General features: G+C 37.7%; 1 protein-coding gene across 2 annotated transcripts in view; it reads right to left on the minus strand.

The window, feature by feature from the left end:
• Positions 1 to 473: 473 nt before the first annotated feature.
• eps15 (epidermal growth factor receptor pathway substrate 15) overlaps positions 474 to 18,685 on the minus strand; it is a 36,836-nt gene continuing 18,624 nt past the window's right edge. Inside the window, exons 15-25 of one of the 2 annotated variants that reach the window (XM_067394598.1) lie at positions 18,406 to 18,603; positions 16,534 to 16,902; positions 16,340 to 16,432; positions 16,007 to 16,118; positions 15,796 to 15,840; positions 15,390 to 15,709; positions 14,734 to 14,806; positions 6,922 to 6,992; positions 6,671 to 6,800; positions 6,364 to 6,548; positions 474 to 2,878 (exon numbers count right to left, since the gene is read on the minus strand). In XM_067394598.1, coding sequence (XP_067250699.1) covers positions 2,738 to 2,878; positions 6,364 to 6,548; positions 6,671 to 6,800; positions 6,922 to 6,992; positions 14,734 to 14,806; positions 15,390 to 15,709; positions 15,796 to 15,840; positions 16,007 to 16,118; positions 16,340 to 16,432; positions 16,534 to 16,902; positions 18,406 to 18,603 — 1,737 coding nt within the window. In that variant the 3' untranslated portion in view covers positions 474 to 2,737. Of the gene's footprint in view, positions 2,879 to 6,363; positions 6,549 to 6,670; positions 6,801 to 6,921; positions 6,993 to 14,733; positions 14,807 to 15,389; positions 15,710 to 15,795; positions 15,841 to 16,006; positions 16,119 to 16,339; positions 16,433 to 16,533; positions 16,909 to 18,405; positions 18,604 to 18,685 lie in introns of both variants that reach the window. The other variant, XM_067394597.1, reaches the window with a different exon arrangement.

Here is an 18,685-nt window from a genome sequence, read left to right on the forward strand (position 1 = left end):
TCTAATTTTTTGCTTTTAGTCTGTCTATTTAGCTTTGAATCCACTGTCAACCCACTGCGATGAGAAAACGTAACTACTGTACCAGATGGCCATTTCATGAGATTCATACTAAAAATATAAATGTAAAAAATAACAAGCACCCTTATACCTAGCCATAATACACTCTTAAAAGCAGACAAAAATACAAACCTTTAACAGACACACCTAACATTTACTTTTTTCTGAAGAAAAAAAATATATATATATATATTGATGACTTATCCCACACTATATACTTTCTTCCAATCAAACGTTTTCTTAAATGTGAATGTTCTTCCCATAAATAACACCAGCCACCATAATTGTTCATGACTGATGTAAATACAACATACTGGAAAACAAAGAAAAAACCCAACAAAGTTCCTTGCAAACAGACACACACTGATAATAGAAAAAGAAGAACGATCATTTATTTTTAATAGTTTAATATTTATTTTGTTTTAATTACATGTTACTTAACATATTTAAACAACTGCCTCCAATAAAGGGACGTTAAAAAAATAAAATACAATTAGCCTGTTCTTAAAAGGCAGTCAGTGGCCAATATATAAGTGGTTTTCTTTTAGAGGCACACAAAGCTTATACATACATACATACATACATACATACATACATACATGATCAACAATAGACAGAGCATAAGATAACGTTTACCAATACGGAGGGCCGATAATACATAAGCAGCAGCCAGAAGGACAAACATCAGCTTGAAATGAGGAGTGTGAATGTGTTTTTAATGCTGTGTTTTTAAAGCCAGATAAGACACAAAGTTTGCCGTTCCCTTCTATCATTTTCACTTCCGCCACATATTTCCGTGCCCAAAGCCAAGCTAGATTCCTGAAGCAAAAGACAAAGAGCAATAATGGAGAAAGAAAAAAAAAGCATTCAAAAAGGAGCACATTCTTCCATTTCAGATGCTTTCATATATAAAGTCTGTGTGAAAAAACGTCTTCACAAAGCGCATCTATTGTAGAATCCAGAATCCAACTAAGCCTGTGAGACTGAACCTTGAGAGCAGGTTCTCGTCTTTCGAGGCAGTGTGCTGAAAAGTCTCAGTGGGTCCACCTTCTGGTGAAACTACATTCAGACAACTGAAATGGCTATGACATGTTGCAAATGTATTGATAATCGCATTGGTACTAAGTTTAAATTCACTGACTGTAAAGCCAATTTGTGCATATGAATATGTGACCAACTGGGCACTATTGATCCCCAGAGAGAAATATGGCAGTGACTGAATGTTGTGCAAGATAAATAAAAGGACATCAACTCCACATGCTAATGGTTCCTTTATCCTAATTGACACTGGAATCATTGCAATGGAGCATTAAGGGTGCTTTTGAGAAGATTAATGCTATGAAACTATTAACAAAGGATCAAATTATCGACTTGGATTTTCTCTCGCCAAGGTAAGGCTGAACAGATAGGCACTAGAAAAGATATTACAGCCTGGTTTAACATGGCTTAAATTTATCATTCTGGAACGCAGATAAATATTTGCTTTACTTTTTGTGCCACGTTATTTTTTAAAACATATTTGATCATATTGCTTAAGCACTTGTCATTAGGATTAAGAAAGAAGGGACATTTTTATATCTTTATTAAGCATACTTTCTATATTCTACATTGTTTTTTTGTTGTTTGTTGATAAAATAGAATATGTATTAGGATATGAATGCACTGTAGTACAAGATTACTGGCAAATAATTCACAAATATGTACATTTTTATTATTTATAACAGCTATTTATAAATTTGCAATGTCAAATAACAACTCTTAGTAGTTTGTCAAGATTTTGATTCTTCAAAAAAACAGAATGAGTCAGAGTAAAGTATAAATGCTGTACTGTAAGATTATAAAGATAAAATGGCGGTTGCACGTTTTTTTTTTTCTAAATTTCATCAGCGTTCTCTTTTAGTAGGGTAGAAATTCAGTTCCAGTAGTGGTTTATGTAAGCTGATAACGTTACCAAGCACCTCAGCCTCTTTTACAACTGAAATCCACAGACCAGTTCGCAGTTATGAGGTTTTATGGCTTGTGGGATATGTTCCTGAGAGTGGACAGGCATGCCCACAATAAAAACCTCTTGTGTCAGAGAACTATTGCTGAAACTTTGAAAAGCGAATGAAGCCGGCCGGTTCGGCTGCTTGTAAACTTGAAATTAATGTGTTAATATTGCCCAAAAAAGGATGCAAATGAATCTCGAAACACTCCAACATCACAGAACTAAATACATTCACTGCATTAGTAACCTTATAATAATCATTCTAAACTTCAAATAATTGGGGAGAGATTTGTTCAGAAACACTTGTTCAATTATATTGAACTGGACATCAGGTCTTAAAAAAGAAAAAAATGTTATTCAGTACATGTGCTATTGATGTCACATGGATTTTGAGCAGTCACAATCGAAAGCGGTAGATTACTGGAGGTCTCTTGATTTGAGGTTATTTAAAAACAAAAGGGAGTCACACCAAAGCTTTCAAGCCATAAAGGCTGCAATAAGTCTGTTACCTTTTCCTCCATCTTGACTTGGCCTTCATACATTATCCAGCCAACTGGACACCGGGAGAACATTCAGAAGGAGCTGGAATCCTAGATGATTATCAAGTGGCTGGAGATGGCGGTGGAAGGATTCTGCTAATTCCAGCTCTTCCTCCTTTATTCCTTGTTAATGTGGCATTGCATCCAGCTTGGGTCAGGACAGCTCGGATTTGCTGAGGGCTATCGCCAGCTCCAGATCCTCCTGCTCCTGCTGGGTCAGACGAGCCACACGCTCCCTCTCTTCTCTCTCACTCTCCCGCTTCGCCCACTCTATCATGTCCTCCTCCGTGGGGTACTGCTCCACACACACATACACACACACACACACACACACACACACACCATAACCCCATCAGACACACTGTCAATTTGCACCTGCTTGATGTAATATTTCTCAATTTTAGCAATCTAATCTAACAACCTAAAAAAGAGGGGTCATGCATGTATTACAGATAGTGGCTTTTCTAAATGTACCAACTTTGAATGTTCAAAGACTGGAGTTAAAGGCACAGTATGCAATTTTTGCCGTTAGAGGTCGCTTATTCAAAATAATAACAAAAGCGTAGCTTGATGACGCCATGAATGAGCATGGAATCATGGGAGTCTTTACCTCCACATCTGATGGAAAGCAATTAGACAGCAGAAATCATGTTCATTGATGAGCTAATGTATTAAAAGTTTTATTAACATTACAGTGTTATGAAGCAGGGTGGGGCCGAGAGCCTGGGACGTTTTATTTTGCTGTTTTTATTATGCTTATATGCCACAGTTGGCCGCTGACGCTCCTTTTCGTTTTGTTGTTTATGCATATTTTACAATTAAAGTTACAGTTAAAGGGATAGTTCACCCAAAAAATGAAAATTTGATGTTTATCTGCTTACCCCCAGGGTATCCAAGATGTAGGTGATTTTGTTTCTTCAGTAGAACTCCAACAGTTGCCGTCTGTCAGCCGTATAATTTGGGTCAATGGGAACTTCTTTTATAAGAGTAAATAAAACTTGCTTAGACAAATCCAAATAAAACCCTGCGGTAATGTCTCACGCTTATATTTCAATGAGTGCTAGACATCACTGCTGCTGTCAGAGCGCGATCAGACCTCACTAACCGAGTGCTGAACGCAGTTGGACATAGTGGTGTATTAGAGGTAAAAATTATATAAATACTGTTCGGTTTCTCACACAAACCGATCGTTTCGTGTCTTAGGACATCAATGTGTTGTCATGAGCTGCAGGGTTTAATTGGGATTTGTCTGTGCATGTTTTATTTACTCTTATAAAACAAGCTCCCATTGACCCACATTATACGGCTGACAGATGGCAACAGTTGGAGTTAAAAATCATAATTTGTGTTCTACTGAAGAAACAAAGTCACCTACATCTTGGATGCGCTGGGGGGAAGAAGATAAACATCAAATTTTCATTTTTGGGTGAACTACCCCTTTAATGTTCACCTCCTTCCTTCAAATTTCTTAGTTACGTTTGATCACTTAAATTCACATTAATTTTAATAAGTGCTGAATTATTACTCATACAGGTCACTTTATTTGAAGAATTTATTAATTCTTAAAGTGTTTTACTTTTTGGGCACAAATATTTTGTATAAAATAATTTGTGGTAAATCAAGAAAACAAGACATTCAAACAATAAGACTAACCGTGTTGAGCTATATAACGAGTAGTTTTCTGTCGATAAATGTATCCAAGCAGTTGCTCACCTGTCTAATAAAACATAATATATTAAAGTGTCTTTGCTGTTTCTATGGTTTCTATGGAAGTAGAACCGAAAATTGAGGGTAACGTGGATAATCAATCATGTGACGCAATGACATGGGACATTACACTGCTTAAAACAGCTGATTTGTCTGGATTTAAACATTATTGGAAATATTTTGGATAATGCAAGTACACAAGTCAACAAAATATGTAACATTGTTCAAGTGGTTTCTGGATATTTCAATCCAAAAATCTTACATATTGTGCCTTTAAAGACTAGTAAGTTTAAATTAATTCTATAACATATAGAAGTTAAAGATTACATAAAACAGTTTTATGTAAATGTACAAATGAGATCTCTCTCAGTTAATCTACTTAAAGGAATAGTTCACCCCCCCAAAAAAAGGGAACTCTGTCATTAATTACTATCAGCATAAAAATCTATTTGATTTTAATTTAAAATAATTATTTATAATATTTTCTCTTTTTTCCAAAAATGCTTATTATTGTGTTAACTATTCCTTTAAAGCTTTGGTTGGTCAATGTCAACATCAACCATCAAATTAGGGACAACCATCTAGAACTGCACATTCACAAATCCAAAGATTGTCTCACTAAATGTCTGGTGACTTCCAAAACATTATCATGATTACAAAACAAAAAATACTTAATGTGGAAAAATTAAGGGAGAAAACAAACAGTGGTAAAGTGGTACAGCTACTGACACAGGAGGATGGGAGATACAAGACATGTGCCATGATGCAATCCATAAAGCCATAAAACGTCGGCTTACTGACACATGAGACTTCATATAAAAAAATGATCTGTTACTAAACTTTAATTTTTGAGCTGTTTAGATACTAAACTAGAATGATTTTTTTGACAGATTTTGTGTGAGTCTGATGTACTCATGTGTGGAAAGCCTGGATTGCTCATATATAGCCCATCATGCTGAACATGCAAGTATTTCACACAGATGTGAAGGTGTGGACAACCATGGATGGAGAGATGTCATCACAACTATTAGCTAGTAAGCATTTCAACACACAGAACACCAGAACATGACGACACAACTAATATCAAGATGTCCCTCTCAATTTCTCTTCATTTGTAAAGAGTTGTTTTAAAATATCAGAGAAATGCCATCATAAAGCTTAATTTATTTGATGCATCATCTGATAAAGAAAGCTCACAGTGGGGAAAATCTGAGAAGACAAGCTCTTTAATTTTTTAATTAAAAAAAAAATAATAATACAGAAAGGAGCCAACAAGTACTGTCAGCAGCCTAGCTGATTATTTTATTTAGCAAATTGTCTGTATATAATCAAAACAGACTGTATATCTTCTTTAAAAAAAAGATGGTGCAGAGAAACGTGGGATGTAGATGGAACCAGGAAGTGTTCAATCATCAATTCAAAAATCAATGAATGGGAAGGAACAGCCCAGTAAGACAGGTAGACAGTGATTAGTTCGTGCAATGCAAGGTAAGGCAAGGCAAATCAGTGAACCAAGGTATGGCAGGGCAATGGACGTGCAAGATGGAATCAAGCCTCAACCAATGGTGGAGAACATGACAAAAGAACATGAGGGGTAAATTGAAAACAGCCGATAGCAAGCAGCCCCGCCTCTCCATCCACAGCCAGTGAGAACTTTCGCATGATGTTAGAATATTGCAATGTCATAAATACTTAGATTTCAACATTTAAATACATTCATTTTGTAAATTAGTTTAACAGAATACGTTTTTAACACTGGGATTTTTAGTAGAAGCATAAGCCTGGATTCAGTTTCACTATTAAGAGTAGATAAATAATTTCATTAGAAGCTCATCTATATTTACAAAAAAAAAAAAAAAAAAGAAAAAGAAACATTACATAAAAATGACAAGGTTTTGTAGCTTTTCACAAACAGATGGTAAAGCAGAGTTGTCGAAATACTGGATTACGAGCATTTCTTTCCTGTAAAACCAAATGATTAGGGCTGTGAGGGGTCGAGAGGTCAAGGCTGTTGCATGGCGGAGGTGAAAAGTCAGGGTTCACTACTGGGGATCAGGAGGGGGAGGAGCTCACTTTATCAAAGCTGGCGAATCGGTTGGGGTCACTTGGGGCTTGGTTGGGTGAGGAAGGGGCGAAGGGGTCTGGTACCGAGTCTTTAGCGGGGAGGGAGGAGAACTCTCCAGAACCCTGCGCCTTGAACAGACCACGCCTCTGAAATGACTCGGACGACTCCGATCGATGGATGTTGGACCGCTTACCTTCAAGGACACAGACACACAAACAGACAACACAGCACTCAGATACGGATGACAGAGTTGACATAAAAGAAAATCATCTGAGGTTCATTCTGGTAAAACACACAGAACAGGAACCAGCTCACCTGGGGGTGGAGGTGGAGGTCTGGTTGGTGTTCCGGTTTTGGGCGGTAATGCGGGAGGTACATCTGACTGAGTGTCCTCCTTAAATACATTCTTGTTTGTACTCGAGTCGAATGGATCACTGCCATTAGACTGAAAGGCAAGGGGGAACTTATCAGCTGCAACCCATATATAACTTGATTTAAATCATGTGGGTGAACTGATTGGTAATAGAGCTGTAATACTGGGCCTCTGTTTACGTAAAAATCCTTACCTTTGCTAAGCTGCTAAAGTCTGCAAAACCTTCTCCAAAAGTCTCATTGCCAAATACTGCGGCAAAGGGATCTGAAACAAAGTAAGGTTCACAAATAGTGCAAGTCAGAATATATAAAACAGATATTTTGAATACTTTTTGATAGTTTATGAGCAGAATAAAACCAATGTAGGCAGATACAAACTGGAGCAAAACGGATCCAAAAAATTAAAATCAATGTAAACGGTTGATTAATTTATTTTAAGGGATTCAATACAAAACGACTCCGTGATCTATTAACAGATTTCACAAATCAATTAGCTGTTGAATGATTTGATCTTGATTTGATTCAATATTGATTCATTTAAATACAGTACATCAGGGTTTTTTTTTCTTTACTAATGGTTAAAACTATATAGGGAACCCTGTTATATTATACATTACTATAATATTTAAAGGTTAAAATGAATAACAGATTCCAAACTATTAAATTCAACTATTATTTATTATTGCATACAAATATTAAAATTGCACATAAAGCAGTTTTTATATCAACTTTCTAATGACATAATTATGTTTCTACTGTAATTTGTTGTTAAAATATAAACATTTAAATGGTGGTTGTCATAAAAAAAATGTTTTTATGGCAGATTTATTTAAACATTTAAATAATGAAGACATCACTAACAGTATAAGTAAAAATATAATGAATGTTTATATTATGTAATATAGTGCATATATTTATTAAAAATGTTCCTCTCAAGCACTATTGCTTTCCTGAGGTAAACATTATGTGACACTGTTTTACTGACATTTTTCTGTGGTTGAAACACTGAGCGATTACATGAGACATGACACGTTATTGACGTTTTTCCGTTTCTTTCAACATACCATCATACCATCTGATGTACCTTGTACTCATGTACCATGTTTATTTTGTGCTATGCCCGTTACTTTCAATAAAGAAGAGGCTACAGCGATCTTTAACACCACATTAAAGAGCTCAAAACAATATTTATTGTTTGATTTTCATGATGATAAAATTCAAAGAATTTGTAAGCTGAGATTTAATAATAATGTTTAATGAAGTTTTGTTCGTACATCAAAAGAAAACAGACTAAAATATCAATCTTGGGGGGCGCGCTAGTGCGCATGTCTGAGGTATAGACGCGTTTTGCCAGGGCTCCTCTCCAAGGCCTCGACAATTTATTATTTCACCGTGTTTTAGTTAGTTTTAGGCCATCATAGTGTGTTTACTTTATGTATTTAGTGTGAACTTTTGTCTCGACTAAAAAATGCCGAAGCCGAGTGCCTCCAACAAAGTTAGGAACACTGATGACCAAGTATCCGGAGCTAATGCTAAAGCTAGCTCGCCTGACAAGTCTGAAAAATTACCGGACACTGCTTATGCTATGTGCAAAGAGATATGTAAAGAAATGTCCGAGTCAATCTTGCAGGGGGTTAACGCCCGCTTTGATGCTTTTGAACTCAATTTCCAGAAGCTTGTGACGTCGCAGGCCGAGCTACAGGCCCGTGTGGCTAATCAAGAACAAGCCACGAACGACTTTGAGGCACGGATCCAAGAGTTGGGCCAGTTGCACCAGCTGTGCGCAAGTTACAACGTAGACTAGTTTTGACGTAAATGGGCACTAAGTTACAATTTACGCACTACTAAATATTTTTGTGTTGCACCATTAAACTTAGTTGAAGCGTAACTCTACGTATACACTAAATATTTACGGAAGCCTCCTATCAAGAGTAACGGTTGGAATAAAATAGCAGACTGTCAGGTAAAACAAGAGCTTATTGATGCAGTTCAGTCAGACTTCATTCTTTACACATATATGATGCTGCTGACATTTACACTCTCTTAAATTTTAAGAGAGAGAACATCATGTGAAAAGATTACTTTGTTAGACACTCTTCAACGCGAACCCGTTAAACAGCGCACCGCTGTGTGCATCTGTCCTATCACTCCGTGTTGTGCATGTCAAATAAAATCAGTCATAATCAATAAATGTAATTTCTTATGTTTTTGTTGTTGTTTCAGTATTTATTTACTGATCCTTATTAATTTCGTTTCAAATACAGTTTCTGAATGTTATTTACATATAAAAACATTTATGATTAAGTAGCTAGTAGGCTATTATATTTAATGGGAACTTATTTTTACTGTTAGCTACGTGAGGCAAAATAAGTCAGAATGAAGGATAAACTGAAATTCACGGAATTTCAACAACTTCTGCTCATGTATTTGAAGGATAACTGAAGGTAAACGTCATATTATGCGACTACGCATTACTTTACGGAGACCTTACGAGCTACTAGCTACGTTCTGCCTTAAGAACAAATGGTGCAACCGAACAAAGTACAGCGTTAGTTACAAACTAGCTAGTAGTTACTAAGCCACTAGTGTGGACTTTACGTTCCAATTTAAGAAAGAACTTACGAACGGCTGGTGCAACCCTACCCAGGTACTCAGAGCTGTCTAAACAAAATAGTCAGCTCCGTGCTAAAGTGTTGGATTTAGAAGCTCGGTCAAGAAGACATAATATTAAGATCGTGGGAATACAAGAGGACGAGGAGGAGGGTAAACCCACTGAATTTGTCTCCAGGCTGATTCCCCAACTGCTCGGGGAAGAGCATTTTCCTCGCCCGGTCAAAGTGGATCGAGCGCATCGTTCTCTTCAGCCGAAGCCGGCCGTTGGTGAGAAGCCGCGCACCATCCTGGCGCGCATTCACCACTTTCAAGAGAAGGAGTTAATTTTGCGTCGCGGGAGAATGCAACCACTCGAATATAAGGGTAAACGGGTCCTTATTTTTCCCGATTATACCAATGAGGTGATGTCTCAAAGAAATGCCTTTCGGGATGTGATGCAAAGCTTGCGCAAAAAGGGGATCAAGTTCACGCTGCGGTACCCCGCTAGATTGCAAATCCATCAACACGGAGCGGAGGCACCTACAGTCTTTGAGGATCCAACGGAGGCAGCGCGATTCGCAGAGAGGTGCGGTGGGAGCTCAGGAGAGTAAACTCAAATCCGTTCGAACTTATCTTACCTCGCTGCTGACGTGCATACGTATCCTTGGGACTCAGTAGAACTACAGCTTCTGGCGTGTAGTTACTATTAATACATAGTTCACTGAGACTTAATCAAGATCACAGAATGGTCTGATTTTATTTATTTTTTATTTGTTTATTTTGCTTTCACTTTATTAGTTACTTTCTGACCGTATCATTTCTTTCTTCAATTATGTTTCTCTATTTTATTTTTATTTTTTTTCCTTTGACGGTGATAAGTTGTCCGTTCAAACATTTAAAGCCACGGGGAGGGGTTCTGTTTTCCTTGAAGTAGTCTTTTTTTTGTTAATGCCCGGCAGCTCCTTTTTGGATGGAATTGGGAGTTTTGTGTCTGGTTCAGGTAGACACAACGGAGGGTGGGATTGGTTGGGGGTTGTTGTTCCTGTTGTCTCGGACCGGTTTGTCATTTTCTTATTTGTTATTTTCTCACTTGTTTTTATCTTTCACTGTTTTGTTCAGTTTCATGCTACTAATCAATGTATGCTAGCAAAATTGTACGTCCATTCTAATAACCTTTTTTCTTTTTCCATATGCAGAGGTCTTCTGGTAGAGTACTAACTGGGGGTAGGAATGTGACATTAGTCTCTTGGAATGTTAAGGGGCTAGGACATGCTATAAAGAGAGAAAAAGTATTTAGGCACCTTAAATCATTATCTGCGGATGTGATTTTTTTACAGGAGACCCATATTAAAGCTACTGAGCAGCATAGATTGCGTTGCAGTTGGATATCTCAAGTTTATCAATCGCCATTCACTTCTCACGCTCGTGGTGTGGCCATTCTCTTTCGGAAAAATATTCCATTCCAATTCTCCTCTATGATTACTGATCCTTACGGCAGATACATCATTGTTTCCGGTACCATAAATTCTTTCCCATTGACTTTCTTAAATATCTACGGTCCAAACACTGATGATCCTAATTTTTACAAAAAGGTTTTTGACTTACTTCCTGATGGTAATAATTCTAATATAATAATCGGGGGAGACTTAAATTGTTATCTAGACCCTTATTTAGACAGATTGTCCACTCGTCCACCCCCTGGAATTGCATCAGTGCAAGTTTTAAATAATTTGCTTAATTGCAGAAATTTAGTTGATATTTGGAGAATTCAGCACCCTGTAGACAGAGATTATTCTTACTATTCTCATGTCCACAAATCTTATAGTAGAATAGATTATTTTTTGGTTGATTCTCAGTTAATTTCGCATGTTATTGATACCAAGTACCACAGCATTTTGATCTCCGATCACAGTCCCCTTACTATGTCCATTGACCTATCTCTCCCTAAGCGGTCTTATTCCTGGCGTTTCAATCCATCTCTGCTCACTGACAATAAATTCATAGAATACATTACCGTCAAGTTGAAAGAGTTTCTGGAGTTTAACGACAATGGTGAGGTGTCGGATTCTACACTTTGGGAGACATTGAAGGCGGTTATGCGTGGACATATTATTTCTTACGAATCTGCTGCCAAGAAAGAAAGAGAAAAAAGACTTTTAGAGATACAAAGTGTTCTCCCTACCCTTGAACTGGCGTATCAGGTGTCAAAATCATCTAACGACTACAATAAGATAATGAAGCTTAAGTATGAGTATAGCTGCATTCTTGGTGGTCAAATAAACAAGCTTTTTTTGAAAATGAGGCAGAGGCATTTCGAAACGGGGGATAAGCCTGATAAGCTCTTGGCGCAACAACTCAAAGGAGCTCAAGCTTCCAGGTCAATTTACTGTATCAAATCTAAGGATGGCACACTGTTAACTAACCCCAAGGACATTAATGCCTGTTTTAAAGATTTCTATAGTGAACTCTATACTTCCAACAGTACAGCCACTCATTCTGATTTAACAAATTTTTTTGACTCTCTTGAATTGCCTAAACTTGGTGACGTCGCTAGGGCTGACCTTGACTCTGATTTTACTTTGGAGGAGATAGTCTCCACCATAAAGTCATTTCCAACTGGGAAGGCAGCAGGGCCAGATGGATTTAGTTCAGAATTTTTTAAAAGATTTTCTGATATTCTCGCCCCACACCTCCTCAGAATGATAATTAATTCTAAAAAAGACAACGTTTTACCTAATACATTGTACGAAGCGAATATATCTCTCATTTTAAAGAAAAATAAAGATGAAACCGACCCGGCTAGCTATAGACCAATTGCGCTTCAGAATTTTGATAGGAAAGTAATTACTAAAGCTTTGGCTATTCGGCTTAACAAACATTTACCCTCCATCATTCATCCTGACCAGACCGGGTTTATCCCTGGCAGATTCTCTTTCTTTAATGTGCGTCGCTTCCTCAATACAATTTATGCTGATCACTCGAAAGTCAACGGAGCAGCAATTCTGTCCTTGGATGCTCAGAAAGCTTTTGACCAGGTTGAGTGGCCTTACATGTTTAGATCACTGCAAAAGTTCGGGTTTGGCGAGACATTTGTGTCATGGGTCAAAATAATATATGCCAGACCAAAGTGTTCAGTTTTAACTAACGCAGACAGGTCGCTTGAGTTTCCTTTACAACGCTCAGTGCAACAGGGGTGCCCCCTTTCACCTGCCCTTTTTGCCATTGCGATAGAACCTCTTGCCCTAAGTATAAGGCGTCATACTGGTATCACAGGTCTCAAAGTGGGAGGCAAGAAAGTTCTTATTAGTCTGTATGCAGACGATGTAATACTGTATTTGCAGAATTCTGAAAGATCAGTTCCCATTCTCTTAGATTTAATGATTTCTTTTGGGAAACTATCAGGGTATACAATTAATTTGTCAAAGAGTAACTTTATGCCTCTTTCTGATGCTTACAGATCTGGGTTTTTGGAGAATATTCCATTTAAGATAACCAGGGATCACTTTGTGTATCTTGGCTTGACGATCCCTAAAGATTCAAAATTATTATTTAAGTTGAATTTTGCTGAGTTTCTTTCAAAACTTAAAAACAGTATAGGAAGTTGGAAAATTCTACCTTTATCTATGATTGGGCGTATAAATTCAATAAAAATGGTTTCTCTTCCCAGATTCCTATATCTTTGTCAGAATCTCCCCGTTTTTCTTACTTCTGCTTTCTTCAAGGAACTGGACTCTATAATCCTTTCTTATGTTTGGAACTATAAGACACACAGAATCTCTAAAATGCATCTGCAGAAACCCAAGTCTGTAGGCGGTCTGGGTATGCCAGTATTCAAGCATTATTATTGGGCTGCCAATATTAGGGCTTTAATGTACTGGGTGAAGGGGGCACCGGCTAATTTTACACCCTTGTGGGTACAAATGGAGACTAACCTGGCTGTTGGCACTTCCTTAGCGGCCATGCTGTTTTCTAAGTTTGAAAGGCCTTCAGCGATGAATAAGTTAAGCTTTGTGTTAAAAAATTCAGTTAGAATTTTAAATCAGGTGAAAAAAATTCTTGTCCCTGCCAGAGACTTCTGTTTATACAACAATTTGTTATAATCATTCTTTTTTACCCCCCTGGACTGATAGAACTTATTTTGTCTGGAGGGAGAAGGGCTTAGAGTCCATCAGGGACCTTTACGTTGAGGGAAGGTTTGCATCTTTTAGTCAGTTAAGAGAGAAATTTGATTTGCCTCATGCACACTTCTTTCGTTATCTACAAATTAGGCATTATGTAAAGTCAAAAATTTGTAATTTCGAACAACTTCCTGAAAAACATGTGTTTTTTGATGTTTTCCTGAACCCTCCTGACTCTAGACATCTTATTTCCAAATTTGTTTGTTTATTCGAAAGCTTATTTGTTGCAGCTCCTACTGAGAGATTTAAAGTAGCCTGGGAGGAAGACCTGGGAGTTGAACTTTCTGATGATGTGTGGGATAAGTGTCAGGCTATGATAAAGGTCTGCTCAGTAAACAGCAGACACCAACTGATCCAATTCAAGGTTGTTCACCGTTTGCATTATACTAAGAGCAAACTGCATAAAATGTTCCCCTCTGTTTCTCCAATGTGTGACCGGTGCAAGGTGGCAAAGGATACAACTTTTCATGCTCTCTGGTTTTGCCCCTTATTGTCTGGATTTTGGTCAAGCATATTTGACTGGTATTCTAAGGCTTACAATAGGCCTCTTCCACCTGACGCAGAACTTGCAATTTCACAGCGCACCTCCTGCCTCCCGGGGGCAATACAGCAATCTCTAACCCTGGGTATGATTGTGGCTAAGAGACTTGTGCTGAAGAACTGGAAGTCACCCTCACCCCCTTCCTTTCGAACTTGGATTACAGATATGATCTCTCTTATACAAATGGAAAGACTCAGATTCTTGAGAACTAATTCCACTGAAAAATTTTCTGCTGTTTGGGGTTTATTTCTGGACCATTTGGACAAGTCAACTGCTCAATCAGCCCCTAGTGGCTCCTCTCAGGCTAATGCTGGGGACCTAGACTGACTGTTTAGCAGGTTTTCATTGTAGTATTTCTGGCTACTGAACTAAACATTTATTATTAATATTTTAATATTATTATTTTATTTATTTATTTTATTTTTTATTATTTTCATTTTATTTATTTAAATTTTTGTATGTATGTGTGTATGTGTATTTATTTATTTATTTATTTATTTTGTGTCTGTGGTCCGAGACAGTGTTGGTTGTCTGTTCTGTGTTTATTTTTGGAAAAAAACTCTAAAATAAAATATTCAAAAAAATAAAATATCAATCTTGGGATTTAAGAATTAATATCCGTTTATCAGAATGAAGATAGATTAAAAATCAAGAAATTAATAGTTAACCCAGCCCTACAGTAATGCGTGATGTACCTGGGTCTGAGTTAGAGACGACCGTAGTTCCTCCTGGTGCAAAGGGATCGTTGGCTGCTGCTGGTCCATCTCTCTAAAAGGAGAAAGAAGAAGAAAACAAAGTTTAACATCAAATTCAGCCAGTCCTTCAACTCATGCTAATTCTGAGACATTCCAAAACAAACACTGTACTAACCACTGTTACTAATGTGGGGAAAATCTAAAGCTTTCTTTTGGGTTTGTACCACCATAAATTAGGTATCATAAGTCATTCAAAATGCACCCAGCAGATTTTACTGGCAGTCAGTTTTATAAAACAAAATCTCAGAAAAGCAATCACAAATCAAGTGTGACAGAAGCTATAAAGAATGCAAGTACTGTAACTGAACACATTTTAAGGCCAATTCATACTGCATCGACAGACGCCAACCAACGTGAACAATCACCAGATTACAGTATGCCACTTCTCAGACATTCCATGATCTGACAAACGTTGATTAAACACATTCAATCGATGAAAACAAGTGCCGACCAATGCCAAAAGACGCTGACAGGGATAACACACTGATTTGACAAAACCCGAAGAACTGTCCGTTGCTGTTGGTCAGAATCTGTTGGTGCAGTGTGAATTGGTCTTTAAGGAGATTTTACAGAGAGTTTGTCTTAACAGCACTCACTGCAGGAATATCAGATCCTCCAAACGGATCGTGTCCTGTGCCAGTCGAGCTGAAGGGATCAGAGTCTGCCAGGGCATCCATTTTGGATCCGAACGGATCTGTATCTTGGATGTTACCACTACTAGAGGCAAATGGGTCTGGAGTGACTGCATTGCTGGTCGTGGATGTGAACGGATCAGGCTCTTTTGGCCCTGTGGTAGTGCTGAATGGGTCAGATGAGCTAAATGGATCTCCCGATGGGAAACCAACGGAAGACTGCTTGAAGAAGTTGTCTGCCGCAAATGGGTCTGTGCCTTTAAAAGGGTCCCCGCCAAAAGGATCTGAAGATCAAAACAACATTTTATGTCAAAATGGACTTGTGAATAGATTTTGCCAACACATTGTAAGTTAGTAAGAAAATACTCACCTGAAATGTCAACTTTTGAGAAAGGGTCTTCAGTGAATAGATCACCTGCAAAAAGGAGTTTTATATATGTTTACTTGCAGTCACTTATTACAAGAACAATAAATGTTATTATTACTATTATTATTAAGTTATTATTGTCATATACATATATATACACACACATTTTATTAGAAACAATTTTTCAGATTTTTATTTTGTGTGCACATCCTACCGTCAATAAAAGGGTCAGAGTGAAAGAAGTCAAGGCCAGGACCGCTAGGCGGGTTAGTGGGTGGTGCTGTGACTGGCTGGGCAGCTTCCTTCTCTTGTTCCACAGTCTCTGCCTACATATCACAAATCCATTAGCATAAACTTTATTATTATTACAATGAAATAATAAAATATGCATATTCACAATAACAAAAAAACATTCTGTTCTAATTGACATTATAAATGAGCGAAATGTTAACGTGAAGGAATATTTAATAATAATTAACATCTATTAATATAAAAATAATAAGCAATGGAAATGGTCAACAATTAAGATATGTCATAATCATTCAACCTTTGGGGTGCTGGTGGCAGGCAGCTCATCTGCCTTTTCCTTCTCTTCCTCTTTCTCTATCTCCGGTTCTGGGTTAGCTTCTGTTGTGCTTTCCTGAAATCAGAGTGGCATAAAAAGAAATGCATGCATGAAAACCTATTTGTAAATGTAATGTGACATTATAAAAAAGCAGTAAAAAGGAAGTGGTTTCTGACCGTATTCCCCTGGGGCCAAGCCACAGCAGTGGAGCTGGCGGTGGAGAATCCACTGTTATAAAAGTCACAGCTATAAAAGTCAGGTTGAGGCTCTTGCTCCTCTGGACTGGTGGACGGCTCCTCTGCCTCTGACCCGAGCTGCTCCTCCGTGACTCTGAGCTCCTGCGGCTCATCAATGGATAACTGCTCCTCTTCTTGCTGGACTTTAGGTTTCTCTGGTGGCTGTGCAGTAGGTAGAGGCCACTGTAGTTGCTCTGGCTGCTCAAGAGAGGGCGCTGTTCCATTAACGAGCACTGGTTCCTCCAGGATTTTCCAGGTAAGCCGTGCAGTCACTTCTCTTTCCTCCGTTTTAAGCTCGGCCAGTCGCTCCTGCTCCTACGGTAAATGGCACATTAATATAGTGTGTAAATAAAAGAAAATAAATGGAAATAAAAACAACAAAATTGAATACATGGAATACAAAAGATGTAAAAAAGAAAAAAGAGAGTGAAAGAGCAGAAAACGTTTAGCAAGAGAAAGCAGAAAACTTTCAGCTGTAAGAAATGTGGGCAGTGGATGATAAAAGAAAAGATAATGCTCACAGTTTTTTTTTTTTTTATGTCACTGGATTTGCAATGAAAATGAACAGAAATGTTTATAAAACATATTTCCAGTTCTAAATTTCAATAGAATGAGCCATGTTTGAAGCCAATGCAAAAATATCCCCACAAATTAGTGCACTATTATAATATTATTTATTATTGCTGCTCCTCTTCTTTATCATGGACTCTGTCCTCTGAGTTTCACTAATAAAAATAATAATAAACATCATCATTCATTTTAATTTTTTATTGATCATCAGTATCTTTAATTAGTGCCAGTTATACAAAATGGAAACACCCCTTTTAAAGGATTAGTTCACTTTGAAATAAAAATTAGCCCAGGTTTTATTCACCCTCAAGCCATCCTAGGTGTATATGACTTTCTTCTTTCTGATGAACATAATAGCAGAAATATTAATAAATATCCTGACGCATCCTAGCTTTATAATGGCAGTGATAGGGATCAATGAGTAGGAGTTGAAGAAAGTGTCTCAATCCACATCCATCCGTCATAAATATGTGCTCCACGCGGCTCCGGGGGGTTAATAAAGGCCTTCTGAAGCGAAGCGATGCATTTGACGAAAAAGTAATGAAGTAAAATATGCAGCTTCCGCTAGACCGCCTTCCGTATTGATGTTATGAAGAAAGTGTAATCTGGCATCATGTCAGTTACACTTTTTCCGTAAGCTGAAAGGCGTAAGACGCAGCGTAAGCTTTGTGAACATTTTTTTTTTTTTTTTTTACACTTTCTGCCTATGTTGAATACGGAATGCGGCTTGAGCAAAAGCAAGATATTTTACTTCATAACTTGTTACATATGGATTTTTTTTACACAACCGCATGGCTTCTTTTCAGAAGGCCTTTATTAACCCTCTGGAGCCGTGTGGAGTACATATTTATGATGGATGGATGTGGATGGAAGCAATTTCTTTAGCTCATAGCCTCATACTCATTGATCCTCACCCACTGCCATTATAAAGCTTGGATGTGCCAGGATATTTATTAATATTTCTGCGATTATGTTCATCACAAAAAAGAAAGTCATATACACCTAGGATGGCTTGAGGGTGAGTAAAGCTTGGGTAATTTTCATTTCAGTGTGAACTAATCTTTTAATTCAGGCAAAAATCACTTACTCAACAACACATTGTTTTATTTTACTAAAGAGAGAAAAAGCAGGGTATAATGTGTATATCTATTTATATAAAAAACGATTTCCAGTTCCCAGAACCAGTTAATGCAGATCTGCATTAGTAAAAGTAACAAAGAAACAGATAAAAAGCTAACTAACCTGAGCAATATGTGTGTGGGATTCTTTAACAGCATCCTCTAGGGGGCAGAGCTGAGCACGAGCAGATTGAACTTTATCTCCCAGTTGACGCGTCTCTTCCTGCAGATGGAGCAGTTCTTCACGGGCTCTGGTCAACTCATCCTCATAGTCACCGATTCTCTGCTCCTGCTCGGAGTGCTCCGCCTGCAATGACTGGATCTGGAGACACACACACAGATGAGAAAGGACAGAGAGCAAAAGAAATGATCTGAGATCAGTTTACTTGAGCCTTTTAAATGAT

The sequence above is a fragment of the Chanodichthys erythropterus genome, chromosome 9 (genome assembly GCF_024489055.1).
Source record: "Chanodichthys erythropterus isolate Z2021 chromosome 9, ASM2448905v1, whole genome shotgun sequence".
NCBI classification, from domain to species: Eukaryota; Metazoa; Chordata; class Actinopteri; order Cypriniformes; family Xenocyprididae; genus Chanodichthys; species Chanodichthys erythropterus.